At 34.2% G+C, this 15973-nt stretch overlaps 3 protein-coding genes across 5 annotated transcripts; 1 reads left to right on the top strand and 2 right to left on the bottom strand.

Annotated features, from left to right (window-relative positions):
• The first annotated feature begins 2236 nt into the window (after nt 1-2236).
• LOC117921497 (protein HEADING DATE REPRESSOR 1) lies at nt 2237-5919 on the top strand. Of its 3 annotated transcripts, none has more exons than XM_034839379.1 (3): nt 2237-2518; nt 5107-5414; nt 5502-5919. In XM_034839379.1, exons 1-3 carry the CDS (start codon nt 2425-2427, stop codon nt 5703-5705), a joined length of 606 nt encoding a protein of 201 aa, XP_034695270.1. In that variant the 5' UTR covers nt 2237-2424; the 3' UTR covers nt 5706-5919. The 3 variants fall into 3 exon arrangements, with proteins under 3 accessions (XP_034695270.1, XP_034695272.1, XP_034695271.1); XM_034839381.1 differs by having other exon boundaries at nt 2440-2518; nt 4963-5414; XM_034839380.1 differs by having other exon boundaries at nt 2441-2518; nt 4941-5414.
• Nucleotides 5920-6127: 208 nt separating this feature from the next.
• Nucleotides 6128-6777, bottom strand: LOC117921499. The gene is made up of 2 exons (XM_034839382.1): nt 6686-6777; nt 6128-6604 (listed from the first exon to the last, which is right to left on the bottom strand). The coding sequence occupies exons 1-2, from the start codon at nt 6695-6697 to the stop codon at nt 6185-6187; spliced, it is 432 nt and encodes a 143-aa protein (XP_034695273.1). The 5' UTR covers nt 6698-6777; the 3' UTR covers nt 6128-6184.
• Nucleotides 6778-6834: 57 nt separating this feature from the next.
• On the bottom strand, nt 6835-15503 carry LOC117921496. The gene is made up of 6 exons (XM_034839377.1): nt 15198-15503; nt 12415-12675; nt 12134-12307; nt 11871-11977; nt 8339-8670; nt 6835-7689 (listed from the first exon to the last, which is right to left on the bottom strand). Exons 1-6 carry the CDS (start codon nt 15342-15344, stop codon nt 7109-7111), a joined length of 1602 nt encoding a protein of 533 aa, XP_034695268.1. The 5' UTR covers nt 15345-15503; the 3' UTR covers nt 6835-7108.
• Between the last annotated feature and the right edge of the window lie 470 nt (nt 15504-15973).

Raw genomic sequence — 15973 nt, 5'->3', positions numbered from 1 at the left:
TGAAAGGTTTGAGAGTTAGGAATTGAAGCAAAACAATTAGAACCTTAAAATCATAAAAGGATATGGAATTTGTTGATGGTTGGAGTAGAGGATGTTTGAATGTTGGTGGGAAGTCGAACATCCCTAAAGACAACATTTAAATGTTGCAAAACATTTGAATGTCCCCATTATAAACACCGATTTCTTACCATTTCATCATGTATTTTCCTCCAAATTTCAATTTTATTTCATTCTAAATAATCATTCATTATCGTAATATTCTAAACACACCCTTAACCAAACTTAACATTTGAGTAGCTTGAACTTGATCATAAATAGTAAAACTAAAGAATTAAGTTGTCTCGGAATTGATCCATAAACACAACAAACTTGTCACTCTAATAATCGAGTACCTAATTAATAATAATAATAATAATAATAATAATAATAATTTATTTTAACTCTTTTTTTAAAAAAAAATTATTATTTGCACCTCAACACGTGGTAAAAAATAAATTATTGTTTCGTATTTTTTTTATATTTTATATTAGGAGAGATGGGAAGTGTCCTTTGTCCAAGATGATGTGGCATTGAGAACATAGAAAGGTAGTTTGGCATTTTCCTTTGCATTGTCAAGGCCTCTTGGGACAAATTCTCGGAATATTATTGTAATTTCCAAGGGTTCACAACTTTGGATTTTTATACATAAATAAATGTTTTTTATTAAAATATTATTTTGGGTAAAGACCCATTTTTATTTTTTTATTTGTTTTGTGTGTAGGTGGTGTGGACTTTGAACACAAGATGACTCTCAAACACTTTTATAATGACTATTTATTAGTATTTAACAATTATAATTTAAGAATATTTTATAAAAACAATGATAATTATAATCATTTTAAAAATTTTAATAAAATAAAATTTTTTTATAGAAAAAAAATCTTATATTTATAAAAAAAAATCTTATATTACGAGTTCACATAAAAAATAAATTCTATAAAACAATTTTATAAAGTAAACCAAAGATAAAAATCTAAAAAGAATTAAGGGCATTTTTTTTATTTAAAAAAAGACCTCTAATAAGTCTTTTTATTAAATAAAAAACCGAGTAAAACCACATTCTAATAAATATACACTCATATTGAAAGGATCCAATCATAATATTGATTCGGTATCTATTGAAAAATATGACCGATCATATAATGATAGTTTCTTCTTATATAAATATTATTCACTCTAGAACTTGTGGGTATTCATATATATATATATATATATATATATATATATATATATATATATATATATATATATTTAAATAGATTTTGAAAACAAAAAATAATAGCCTTTTTTTTGTATCTTATTTTCTATTTTGAAAAAAAAAAATGTATTTAAATAGATTTTAATTCTTAAACATGGAAAACCCGTTTCGAACTTGAAAGTACATTCCATTATTTTTAAACAAAAAAATAGTTTTTTGAAAACTACTTGTAAAAACTTGGTGTTTTATAATACCCCATTTAGTCAATTTACTTTTTTTACTTAAAAAAAAAATAATTATATGAAAATAATTAAAAATAAAACCATGCACATAAAAGTTATTTTAAGAAAAAAAAGAAGAAAATGTATATTTCAAGTTTTCAAATATACTTTTATTTAAAAAATAATCATATGACGACAATTTATTCCAAAAATATATATATTTTTTGAAAAAGAATTAATTTATTAAAAAAATAAAATAATCCTCATATTTAAGAAATTAACTATTTTCATGTTTTTGTTTAAAATGTAAATTATTTTTAACATAAATATCCTTAATTATATCAAGTATTTATTTAAAAGAAAATATTTATTATAAAAATAATACAAAAATTGGATTTTCTATCATCTTTTAGAACCCGTTTGATAGTAATTTTAGGAAGTATTTTTAATTTTTTAATATTTAAAATTTTTTTATCATTCAAGCCTTAAAAATACTAAAAATATATTTTTAAATCATTTTTAAATTCACTCTTAATCAAATAATATGGAAAACTTGATTGCTAAGCTTTCCGAAACGAGGAAACAGAAGGGAAATGGAGAAAACAAAAAACAGGTGGAGAGTGATGAATTGAAGCAAGTTGAGTGGACCCCATAATATCACAGACCGAAATGAGAAAAACGCACAACAAATATTGCCATAAAAGCTTCAACCAAAACAGCCAAAATCCCATCCATCCACACCCAACGTCACACCTCAAGATAAAAAGAAAAAAATCAAAACAGCTGAAAGCTTTACGACAAGGAACAAAGGAACAAGAAAAAGAAGGAACAAGGATAATTCTGAGAATTCCAACTTGCCCAACTCATCTCCTTGCTTCTTCTCTTCATTTCTGGCTCCCTCTCTCTCTCTCTCTCTCTCTCTCTCTCTCTCTCTCTCTCTCTCTCTCTCTCTCTCTCTCTCCTTCAATGGACCTTCCCAAGAAGCCTGACGGGAACCTTGATGGCTTCTCCACAGTCTCCTCCTCCACAAGGGTTTTCTGGAATTCCAGAAGGAGATCAGGTGTGTACTGCTTTTTCCCTGGATTTTTGTTTCTATTGTTTTGTTTTCTTCAGGAATTATGTTTCCTTAGGGTTTATCTGGAAAAAAAAATTGTCCAATTGAATGGTGGCGGTGGTGGTGTTGATTTTTTGGGGACTTGGGTTTCTGGGAGGTGGGTTTCAGACAAATCTAGAGATACCCATGAACCCATACCTGGATAAAATTGAGTCAACTGAACCTCTGGGTTGAACTTATTTTCCTGGGAAATTGGACTTTTTTAGGAACTGGTTTTTGGGAAATAATTTTCTTATGGATTTAGAGATTCCCATCTACCCATACCTGTGTCTGTACTCTCCTTTGTTGTTTGGGTTTTCTGGGAAACTGGGTTTTTGGAAGCGATTTCCAGAGGAATTTAGAGATTCCCATCAACCCACATCTTTCCCAAAACATTTTCCTTGTGATTCTCCTTGATGGGTTCTCCAATTTCTTGATTGGGTTCACAGAAATATGTCTTAAATCTTGAAATTTGTGGTTGCAAAGAGGCTTGGAAGACTGAGAACTATAAACAATGACTTGGCTTATACTCCATATTTGGTTGGTCTTGTTGGCCTACCCATCACTTTCTACCTTAGTATCACTATTATCATGACTGTTACTTCTGCTTTTCTATTTTCTTAAGGCAACCAAAAGGGATGAGTCATTATCATTTTGGCCAAAAACCACAGAAAAGTATTTCTTACTTTCTCGAACTACTTTACAAAATTACTTCTTATAGAGACAGTAGACAGATGAATAAGATATTGGAGAGGCATTTCAAAGGGATAATCAACATTTTTTAAAGCAAAATGTACAAACTAGGGTGTGGATGGAGGAATAATAGAAAAAATAGATTAAGGTGTGTGTTGAGCATTTTAGTCATATCCATTAAGAGATTAGTGTTGAAGTCTGAAAATTTAGAGGTTATTTGTTTTTTTAATTTAAGTTTGTAAAAAGGGAAAATTACTTTTATAAAAAAAGAAACTACTTTTTTACTCTGAATTTACCTGGTGGTGGTTGTTAGGGTGGTCAGCATCTTTGGGTCCTCATGGAGAGTCATAAGGACTTGGTTATGGACTTGGTTATGGAAGGTTATAGGTTATTTAAAAAAAATTAATACAAAATTGTCTTAGAAAAAATATAAATTCTTGTTTGGATACATTTTTTTTTAAAAAAGAACACAAATTAATAACAATTTTTATGTAAAAAGTCAAACTTTATGCAAAAAGTTACTTTAAAAAATTTTAAAGTTTGATATAGTAATTTTTTTTTTACTATCTTATGTTTTTTAAATAGTTTTGAGAGGGTATTATGTTTTTAATTGGTTAATTTCATTCACCTATCTTGAAGTTTTGGCTAAATTTTGGCTAAATATAATAGTTTTGAAATTTCTTTCAAATTAATGAATATTGCTTATATTTAAGTAAAATCTTACGGGTGAATGAAATTAATCATTTTTTAATAGTTCTTTTATTGAATATAGAAAAATATACATATCCAAGCATATATTTGAAAAATAAATAATTTTAAAAATGATTTAAATCTTTGTGCAATTTCATTTAAGACTTAAAGTGAAAAAAATAAAAATTACTATTTAGATTTCAGACCAAAAAAAAGGCCGTAGATTTGGGCTATGTGCTACTTAAGACTACCATAAAATCTGGTCTCTAGCTAAAAATCAAAATGTGGCATTTAGACGACTCAAAATTAAAAATTGGGTCACACCCTCCCATAAAGCTATAAAAAAGTTGCTTCATGAAATTAAGGGTTTGTTTGGTAATTATTTTTTAAAACAATGAGGAAAACACATTTAACGACCAATTTTTAAAAAACAGAAAATAGAATGTTTTCAAAAACCATTTTTTAGTTTGTTTGGGATGTTTGCTTGTTTCTTGAGGACTATTTTAAAAAATAATCATATAAATATAAAAAATGATTATAAATGAAACTCTAGATATAAAAGTTATTTCTAGAACCTATTTAAAAACATAGAAAATAAGTTTAAAACATTTCGGGTTTCAAATAAATTTTTGTTTTCATGAAACATCTTTTAAAATTATTCTTAAAAATTGTTTTTCAAAACTATTTTAGAAAACACTTCCCAATAGTTGCAAGGGTACCTTAGTTTGGTATGCCATGAACACTTCAAAATAGCAGCCAAGGTACCACATACCCATGAAATCAAAACTTCGTTTTCCTATGTGATGGGGAAAAGGGAACATTCCATGATAACTTCTTTTAAGTTGTTAATGATAGAGCTCTACACCAACCATTTCCCACTTTGACCTTTGCCATACTCAATGATTCATCAATGCTTTTGTGCACCATCTTTTGGAAAGCTACTGAAAAGCTAATAATTAGGAGCATGGGTGCCATGAAATCATTAAATTCATTCACATAGAATTAGGGCTTGTTTGGATTGTTTGCAGAAACTGAATGGCTTTTACTGTGTTTTACACTCCGTTTGGATGATACAACTGTTTTGTCTCCCTACAGAACATAAAACACAATTAAGTCATTCAATTTTCGTGTTACTTTCAAATGGCCCGTGTATGTTATGTTCTTTCTGGCAGGAAGCGGGCGGAATTTAGAAAAGGTTGCAGAAGATACCAGTGATAATACACCCAAAAAACAGGATGAATCTCCGCCTGAAGAGACGATGCAGGACATTTCTGTTTTATCTGAGCGTAGGAAGGCTCTTTTTGAACCATTGGAACCTTTAACTGGGTCACGACCCTTAGCCGAATCCTTGCTGCCTCCACCTGACTTCGACTCTGCAAACTATCCTCGAGGTTGGCTGATAGGAAAGAAGAGGAAGCTTGTGAATGTGGATGTTGTTGAGAGCATGAGGAGAATTGCTGTCCAGGAAATGAATAGAAAGGTGCTCTGTTCTTAACACCTCACTTCTCATCCAAAACCACCATCTTAGTAATGGAATGAATGAACCATCACTTGATTGTGCATACAGGACCGGGAAATAAATGGCTTAAATGGGCAGTTAGAAGACGATGCAAGGTGCTTGGAACACCTCCAAGTCCAGCTCCTGCAAGAACGCAGCAAACGTGCAGAGGTAGAAAGAGAGAACTTGATGCTGAAAGATCAGTTGTCTATGCTGATGAACATGTTGCAGGAACAGGAGGCAATGGAAAATGAGAGCACAGAAGAGCATTAAAATTGTTGTGTTGCTTTGTCTGTTTAATTCTTTTGTATATCTATTCGTGGGTTCGGAAACAAAGAACCACCATAGAACCATACCGTATATACTAGGATTGCCAATGTAGTTTCTTGGTGCTACAAGTAGCTTGCATTTGTTATTGTTTGTAAGTGAGTCTTTAATATCTTGTTAAAGTATTAAGTTTGGGTAAATTGTATCTTATCTGTGTATGTGTATATTTGCCAACAACAACAACCAGCTCAAACAAGGCTGTGTTGTTGAGACAACTCAAAGTGAAAACTCCTATTTGCCAGATGATATAAAGGATCATCATCTTCTTTTGTTGTGTCATTTTGCATCTAGCATGAAAGGCCTGTTATATTTTGCTATCTAATTGAACAAGATGGTCAAGATCAGTGCTACAATTCTAGACCAGCTAACCTTATGCGCTTTCCTGTCTTCCTGTCTGTGTCATAACAAACCCAATCTAAAATGCTCTAAAGAGGACTTTGAAGTCCACTCTCATGTCTACACTCTCTTGACATCATTTTTTTTTTTTCTTTCTGGGTTTTAGTCTCTTCCAAGAACAAAGTCCATGCTACTTTTCTGTTTACTGCAGCACTCTTCGATTCCCCTCCTGAAACCCTTCTCTGTGGTTTTAGAGTCATACCTGAATAAGTTGGATGTCCAACACTGGTTCTGTGGGAGTTCCTGGAGATGGGTCCATTAGCTGTTTCATCTTCACCTTTTCTGATATTTCCATCTTCCAATTCAGCTTCCAGAAAAGGAGACGTCAAAGTCTTGTCTTCCCATTTGTCCCTGCTTGAACCAAGGAGCTTTAGGTCAACCAATGCATCCTCTAAAACTACCAGCAGCATTTTTTTTTTCCAGAAACGAATAAGGGTTAGTGTTTTCCACTGCAAAATGAATACATTGTTCTTTCAGATCCGGATGAACCAGTAAAGGCAATTATTTTCCAGTGTAGAGAAAGATCTTACCTGGAGATCCATGTTGCCCTTGAAATCATCCAGCTAGTCATCAAAGCTCAAAATACCATCCTGGTGTCATCAAGCCAATAAAAGACAACAACATGGCAGGCCATAAAAGCAGATTTCTTCTCATACATAGAAAGAGCTTAGGAAATATATTAGCCAAGGGAAATCGAGGGAATGTTCTATAAAGCTGATATGTACACAAGGTAATGTACAGAACAGAGTAGAGCTGGAAGCTGAACTATGAAAATAGACACTGGATTCCTAAATGAGGTCAGGATTGTTCATCAAAATAAATGACACAATTTTCAATGAACAACCTGAAAAGATGATATTCACAAACTACAAGGAGAAAAACTTTTCTGCTTCAAGCTTTTTACATAAAAGATCACCGAACGGTCACCAACTAACTTGCTTCTCAGATATTTCCTACATGTTGAACAAGAACTGTGGCAATGAAGCTATCCTTGGAAGATTAACAAGAAGCTCCCCGACTGAGTCCTTTCTTGACATGGCAGGTGGCTGCTTGCAGCTGGAGACATCATTTGTTTCGTCATTAGGTGTGGGAAAATCGCCAGCAGTCTTACTTTCACATGATGCAGCTATGGGATTCAGTTGCCCAATTCTTCCATCACCAGCCATGTCGGTACCATTTTCACTTTTAACCTGAAAGTTTTGAACTGCTGCAGGCTCGTTCTGCAAAAGGCAGCAAAGAGAATTAACCCTTGACATGATGGACTGCTCATCAGAAGCTGATGAAAGTTGCGCATCATTGAACATGTACTGGGTAATCTGCTCCAAGATGTCCTGGTTCAGTGGCTCATCACTAGGAAAAATAGGATTGCAAGATGATGTCTGTTCTGAAAGGCAATGTCCAATGTGACTCACCAGATCACTCATTGACATGGATGAGTGGAGTCCAGGCACTTTGATCTGACACAAATTGTTAAGCCACTTTGGTCCTTCAGTTCCAATGCTTCCATTTTCCTCAATAACATGGGTGTCCATAACTGAAAAAAAGAAACAAATTAAAAGATCAAACTCACGTGCAAGTAGTGTCCAATACAAGTGAAAAATTCCAGAAGCACAATGAAGAAACCATATTAGTGTGAAGCCAATTCTTCCACTTCAAGTAACCTATATTTGTTTGTTACATCAGAGAAGGGAAAAAAGAAAGAGGAAAAAAATTGTTCACATCCAGGTCACACAATTTTACCCTGATGTAATGATCACTCAGTGCAGACTTGTGCAAACTTCAACACCATATGACCTGTGCAATGATCATATTTTAAAGCAATAGTTCAAGTTCAATGTGCTCTAAACACTAAAAATTCTATGACCTTGAATAATCACCAATTATCTTAAAAAGAACAAAAAACACAAACTAAAATCTTTGAGGCTTATCATCTCTGAAAAATGAATTGTTATCATAAAATAAAAGAATGTACAAGCACTATGGGCAACTTCTAGGGCTTACAGTGATCAACTTATCTGATCCAAATCGTGATCTAATTATAGCATTAAAATTCTAAAGAAATAGCATTATGCAGCATGATTCATCATCACATATCTTGCCCAGATTCCATGGAAGGAATAAAAGAATTATCAGTGGACCAACCATCATGATATTCACAATAAATCTATATTCCAAGTTCATACTTTTACCAGAGCTCGGAGAAAGGGTGTTCTGGAAAAAAATTTCTGTGGTCCCACCAACAGGGTCTTGTGGATCGATCTTTGAAGAAGACAACCGACCTCTTGATGGTGCATCCTGCAAACCACTGAATGAAGAATCCTCTTCCCTCTTCAAACCAAAATCATGGCTCTTGGATTCATCTGGATCCTCCAAAACAGAATCTGTATCTCCAAAATATGGAAAATCTAAAACGATCTCAGGCTGTTTACTCAGAAAGTTGAGACGAGGATCACACTGAATAAGCTTTTCAAAATGCTTCCCTAACAAGCCTTGTGGACACTGCAGATAGTGTTGTCTGCAGGCATACAAATGGAAAAATTCCATCACTTTTACACATTCAAAGGCCAAATTCACAAATAGCAGTGATTACCAATTGCAAATTGAATTCATAAATTGCAGTTATAATTAATTGAAAATTGTGGCTAATATATCAAACAACTGATACATTCACAACCCTTGGTGCTACAGTATCAAGGGAGGAAAAATAATAATGGAATCCACAAAGATATCACAGTTATGGAAATATTGATAGATACCAATACAAATCAAATGATGGAAACAACTAGTAAATGTAGAAATTCTAAATGGAATTTCTGGGAGTGCATTAGAGTGGGTATTGCTAATAAAAGGTTAATTTGGAATCAAAATTTGTAAATAAAATGTAAATATGATAAGTATACATGAATGATATATTCAAAATCTCATGATGTTAATCAAAATATCATAAAATGCTTGGATATAATCCATTATACTATGAGACGTCAACATGAAATCTTAATAAGATCATATAATAATGGCTCCCACTTTTTACATCAAGTACATATATTTGATTATTTTGTACTTTTGATAAGTCTTGTCAAAATTTTGAAAGTTGGAACACTCTGGAGAACATTATAACAGAATTTTTAAATGATTAAAATGTTTTTGCTTATGGGAGAGCAATCTTTAAGTAAAACCAAAAAAGAGCCACATTTTATGTAGAAAAGGATCACCGAATGCAAAGAAAAAGGAACAACCCACGCTATCAATAAATAGAAAAGGAACTGAGTTTCCTCAGTCATAGCCTTGAACTCCCAGAAATATAATTATCACATGGCCATTTATTTCAGCTTCCACATCATAATTCCACATACTCAAATGTTCTTCCATCGTACCCCTTTCAATTTGTTATATATCACACAAATGGATTATCCTTTACACCTTTCTTTCCTGCCAGACTCCGTACCAACTCATTGGCACTCCTTGAATATTCTTTGGAAGACCCTCACTACTCCAAAGATCTTAAGCCACATAATGTAGGAGTAGTTCCCGCTGACACATAGGACACCAATTAGGGAGACTTTTCCTAAACAACTGCTGAGTAAGCAAGCTCCTGTTCCAAGCTGCCACCCTTAAGGAAGCATGCTATTTTTCAAGGGGTCAAGAGTGCAAACTTCTTTTTGGAAACATTAGCCCTTTTTGTCTTTCAGCACCTTGAAAAATTACGTTTTTACAAGACAAGAATAGTATTGTACAATGAAGGATGGAAGATCCTTCCAACTATGAGAATTTAAAAGGAGAAAGATAAAGGGGAGAGATCAGAGAAAAGAAAAAACCTGTCATAAGGCCCCCCAAGTCCCCAACAAAGATGCCCTAGACAGCGGTAACCTAAAACAAAGGAAACGGGGCTGGTAAGATCAAAGGCATATGGTTAGAAGGGAGTAGATGACCTCCTGCAAAGCCAATGAAGATGAGGCTCTTTCTTTAAACTTACCTGATTGTAACACCCCTATCTTTAGTCTACTTCCACCTACTATGTCCACTCTCTCCCTGTTCAATCAACCTGTATGGATGGTTAACGGAGTCGATCCTCTCTAGTTCCCTCTGGGGAAGATCCCTGATGGACCGGGTTCCATTGACACCTTGCTTCCAAGCATGGTAGGAACTCTTCCACTGTAGCATCCTTAGTTGCCATCATCCTAAACAAGTAGGGAACTTCACCTTCCAATAGGTTTTCCACACCAAATATCATGCTAAAACTTGCAAATCAGCTCATCCCCTAAAATGAATAAGTCGAGAAGTCTTCCCACCCTTTCCTAATTCCATTCCTCAACAACCCCTAAAGGACCAGTCACCTTGTCAGAGCAAACAAAATTTGTCATCCTGCAACCCAACCCCCATCAACCCTACCCACACCCCCCACCCCGACAAAAACCAGCAATATTCCCTGCACTCCCCCCCTCGACACTCCACAGTCTGCCCCATCCTGCTGCAAGCCTCCATTATCACTCCCCTACAATGCCTGATTTAACAGATCCAACCTCCTATTACCCGGCATCCCTTCTGTGTGCAGCCGGAAAAAAACACACTTCTAGGAGAACACACCACCTTCCACTAGATGCATCTTCTTTCAGTCCTCCAGTCCAACCCCAATAGAAAAGACCATTGCATGTCCATAGGCTCCAGGAATGTATTCGAGCTTTCTAACCCTGCAAACCCTCACCTACCACTCATATCCAGAGACCGAATTACCCAATCTATCACACATTTCAGCCCAATTCCAGGATACAGCTAAATATTGTTTTAGATCTGAGACCATAGACTCCAGAAATGTATTCAACCTTTCTAAGCTTGCAAACCCTCATCTACCACTTCTATCCAGAGACTAAGTTACACAATCTAACCCACACATTTCAGCCCACTTCTCTGAAATCCCTGCCAGCAGGGAAGCCACAAGATGACTCTTTTTTTTTTTTTTCCGCTTTATAAATTTGGGAAATAACACAGATTACAAATATCTTTGTGAAAATGATGAAGGGATCAGGATTTTACCGGACTCCTCAATGTCCAAAATTGTAACCTATGTCATAGTTGCAAGTGAAAGGAATAAAATGGATGGCCGTGTTTGGTTTAGTGGCTTATCTCTCATGCAGCCAGTCCCAACACCAAAGACCTCACTGAGGTAGGTACGGAGAAAAACATTTATTTATGCTTCACGGATATGAACATCTAAAAAGAAAATGGCGCTATATATTCAGATTCTTTTATGACAAAAACAGCAATGATAATAGTGGGACATAACAATAAACATGACATCAAAAATGTGAAAAGGAAAAGCATAGATCCAATTTCATGTGAAATATAAAAAGTTGTTAAATTTGCCAGAGTTTGACATGTGAATTTTAGGGTATTCTTTCAATTAGATTCCTCAATCAGCCAATCAATTATCAAATTTCTACTAAAGAGAGGGTATTCTTTCAAATAGATTCCTCAATAAATAGATTTCTACTAGAGTTTGTTAGATTTGCTTTCTCTTCTTCACATCTTTGTTCATTTGGTCAAATTTTATTTTATTTTTTTGAGCAGAACAAACCATCCTTATTTTGTATATTTTGCAGAAAATGTCCACTTTCATGCATTTGGACCCACAGTCAAAATTGATATTTAGTGAATTGAAGAACATTCACCTTCCACCTTGTACAAATCTTAAACATAGACGAAAAGTTTTATCACTACCTATACAAGCTTGCCTGCCCACCAGTAAAATCTGCAGTAGTCTGCCATAAGGTATGTTTCCTGGGTTGTGGAGGGGTCTCCCTAAAGAAAAGAGGCTGCCTAGCTAACTGCACCAAACAAGAACGACCATATAATTATAGCATCAACAAAACAACATTGTGTATAATAATAACTATAATAAAAACCAAAAATGTCTACTGGGGTGAGGAGTGCGAGGAAAGCGAAAAAACAATTACATACAGCATTGGGCAGAATTAAATTACCACTACATCCAAGGTCCCAGGCCCCTCACTGGGGCAGTTTGCCTTGAGAGCTATTATATCTGACCATTGGATTTCTATTTTATTCTTCAGGCTACCATCAAGGATTTCCCACACGAGCTTATGCTTAGCAAAGTAACACTTCGCCACTAAATCTCCTTCATATCTGGACACATACTGCAACCCAGTATAATTCCAGTTAGCATCAAAGATCATGCTCTACACACAACATAAACATGGAATACACTTCAATTACAATTGACGTGAAAGGCAAATGTGTGCACCTCCCACTTCCCAATCCTGAGAATTGAAGCAGCAAAATTTGAAGCCTTGAGCTTTTCTGAGGCACTTGTAACAGGAGTTCCCTTGGTAACTTTCTTGCCTACACTTCCTAACTTGGGAGCATTTCCTTGAGTGAGCCTCATTTGTATCAAATCCAAAAATGATGGACTCTTCTTAAGCTGCAAACCCAGTGGGCTAGGCTCATCAAGCAGGTTGTATTGTAAAGGTGGGATATGAAGAGCCCCAGTTTCCTGGTTCAGCTCCTGTCAAAAAACGAGGCCATACAGATTGTCAAAGCCATTGAAATTAGCATAATCATATTTACTAAAAAAAACATAACTAACCGAAAACATAAGGATTAAAAGAAAATGAATACTAAAGCAAAAAAAAACCCAATGGGAAAAAAAAAATCATTAGAGAAGAAGATTTGATTAATTGCATTATGTCAATTTGGCTTAGAACATTTGTTTCCTAACCTGGGATAGTGCAATGGATGAATTAGAAACATTCCACTTACTAAAAGGAAAAAGAAAAAAAAAAAAACATTTGGGACTTTCCAAATCAATCAGTTCTGTACTATCATAAATTGGGAATTAGGTATGATGCAATCAATCAATCGTATACCTCAAAATCACACTAATTGGGATATAAACAATATAGTCCTCAACATTCTGGAACATTTAAACACTAGTCCAATAGGATAATGCAATCCATAAAATCTCTCTAGCTCTTTAAATATAATAACCATGTTGATCCTCGGTGAATTGCAAGTCCGAGGCAAGGAAAAAAGGAGAGAGAGACACAAAAAGATTTATATGGTGGATGATTACTTCAAGGGGGGTTAACCTCCTTTAAAACATCTTCATACCTCTCATTTTCCCTGTTATTGCAGCAAAAGTAGAAACATGAAGAGTTAACTCTTTTGGACGCCCTTCAACAATTTTTTAATCCCTATCTCACCTTCTACATAAAAAGTTTAAGGGTCAAAATGTTAAAATGAGGTTATATATATATATAGACACACACACACACATACATATATGCAATTTTCCATATATGAAAGTAGTTCTTCCAAAGAATTCCAATTCTTTAATTAAGTGGGATGAGATAATACCCATATTTGGAAAAACAGCTTCCATATATTGAAAATTGTACATATAACCTCATTTTTATATTTTTACCTTTGAACTTTTCGCTTGATGTGTGAAATAGGGATAGGGATTAAAAAATTGTTTAAGGATATTTTTATTCATGTTTTTAAAAGATGAAGGTCATTCTTTTTTTTTTGACAAGTAAAGCAATTGTATTAAAAGCGCCAAAAGAGCGCCTAAAGTATACACAATGTATACAAGGCCAAAAAAAAGGAGGGATAGACAAAAAACAACACCTTTGCTTCACTTACAACCCAACCAATGTATGAAATCTAAAAGGGACAAAGAAGTAGACTCTATATGTACCCTAACCCACTCCAAAATCATGTACATGAAGGAGCTTAAAATCTTGTGGTCTGTTAGTTCAGAATCTTCAAAGGCTCTTTGGTTTCTCTCCTTCCATAAGGTCCAAAAAAGGCACAAAGGTGTAGCTTTCCAAGCCTTCTTCCTCTTCTTCCCAACAAAGGCACCCTGCCAACTAATGAGGGCATCCTTGATTGAGAAAGTCATTCTTCTAAATTTGCATTTTTAATATTCCTTTCAATCAATCTACCAATGCTCTATTTTCTAGCCAAAAAAATTAAGGTTATGTTTGGTTACTAAGATAGGATAGGATAAGATATGTATATCCTAAAATATCATATAGGAAAAATATATCTCAGAATATCATTTTTAATCGAATATGATATCCTTATATGGTATATCCAATGAACATAAAATCCTAAAGATAGTATATGCAATGACATATATTACGTTATGTTAATATTTAATTTGTAAAATAAATAAATAAAAAGAAATGAGATATATATTATTTTTCAATTTGTTTAAAATAATATTGCATTCCACTATTTGCAATTAAAAAAAATATGAAATTTCTATTATGTTTAACGATATTCATGATTAAAATATTAAAAATTCATAAATAAATTTTTTTTATATCATTTTATTCAATATATAAAATAATTTATTAATATATTAATAATACTTATAGTAGTATTATCTTATAAATATTTAATTAGTTCTTATTTTTTAACCACAACTTTTTTTTTTTATTTTAAATAAATGATATAAACAATAAAAATCAGTAAAAATAAATAAATTTATTGTACTTGCTATATGTGATATGCTAAATTTTATTATTATCCACCATTTATTTTCTTCCATGTTTGGTTGAATATAGCAGTGGATAAACAGGATAGTATATATGATGGATAACTTATCCCAATTACCAATCAAGCAGAGGGTACTTTCTTATCCTATTACCAAACAAACAAAGCTAACTTCTCATTTCACAAAACTATAAGGTTCATTTTGTTAATGACTACTTCTGTATCAAAATCCCGAAATTTTCTCAAAATTTCCCCAGAATTGTGAGGGTTTGATGGCAAAGACTAATAGTTGTTTACAGCAAAATCATTCTCATCTCCAGGAAATGAAAACTTATCAATTTCCACTCAATTTCAATTCTTAGACTACAGGGAAACCGTAACTTGATTTTCCCCCCAAATAGGCCATTTTTAGATTTTTTTTTTGGAAAAAAGAATACAAAAACACCTTGTAGAGTACTTTTCCCAGCAATCAAACAAAAAAAATACTAAGAATAAAAGAAGCGGAGAAGAAAAACAAACAAAGACCTGAGACGAATCGAGTTTCAATCTCTTCTGAGCCTGTTTGAGCCCCGGCTCATCCCAGTCCTCCACCTCCGATTTCACCGGCACCATCTTCCGGCACCGCTTCCCGTATTCCGCCGATGTCCCGCCGCAGCTCATCACCTCAACCATCGCAGTTCTTACCAACGAAACGAGCTGAAAAAAACCCCAAAAACCGTAACTCAGAGAGTGTCACTCGTGGATTCCACTCAGTTTGACTCGGGTGACATCTAGAATCTAAATGACAACGTCGAAAACCTGGGATGCTAGCCGCCTTTTAAGGGAGGGAGGTTGAGAGGCGCATGCGCCTCACGCGCTGAATAGGTTCCACGTAAGCATAGGTGGATAATGGAAATATGAATTTATAGAAAACCCTCGAGCCTGGGCAAGGTGCTTTGGATCTTGAAGGGGTGATTCCGTCATTTGGTAGAGTGGTCCACGGGTTCTGGAGAGTTCGGGATTTTTTTAGTTTGGTGACGACACGTGTGAGAGAAGGAGACACGTGGGGAGTCAGGTTGGATAAAGTTTCTGCAAAGCGTTGTCGTTTTAATGCCACCATGGCCCTGACGTTTTGGGTTAAATGAATGTGAAAAGGAAAGGGCAAATCAAGGCCACTAGTGGATTGCCCAATTGGATTGTTTATGTCGGATTGCCCCCCTTGAGAAGAAAATATACAGAGTTTTGGGTCAAATATTTATAAAAAAATATAACATCTAATCATAAACTTATATTCAAATTCTTTAGTGGAATCATTTCATATA

The sequence above is a fragment of the Vitis riparia genome, chromosome 9 (assembly GCF_004353265.1).
Source record: "Vitis riparia cultivar Riparia Gloire de Montpellier isolate 1030 chromosome 9, EGFV_Vit.rip_1.0, whole genome shotgun sequence".
Classification (NCBI taxonomy): domain Eukaryota; kingdom Viridiplantae; phylum Streptophyta; class Magnoliopsida; order Vitales; family Vitaceae; genus Vitis; species Vitis riparia.
Note: the sequence above shows the minus strand (reverse complement) of the source record. Positions and strands in the feature narration are given on the sequence as shown.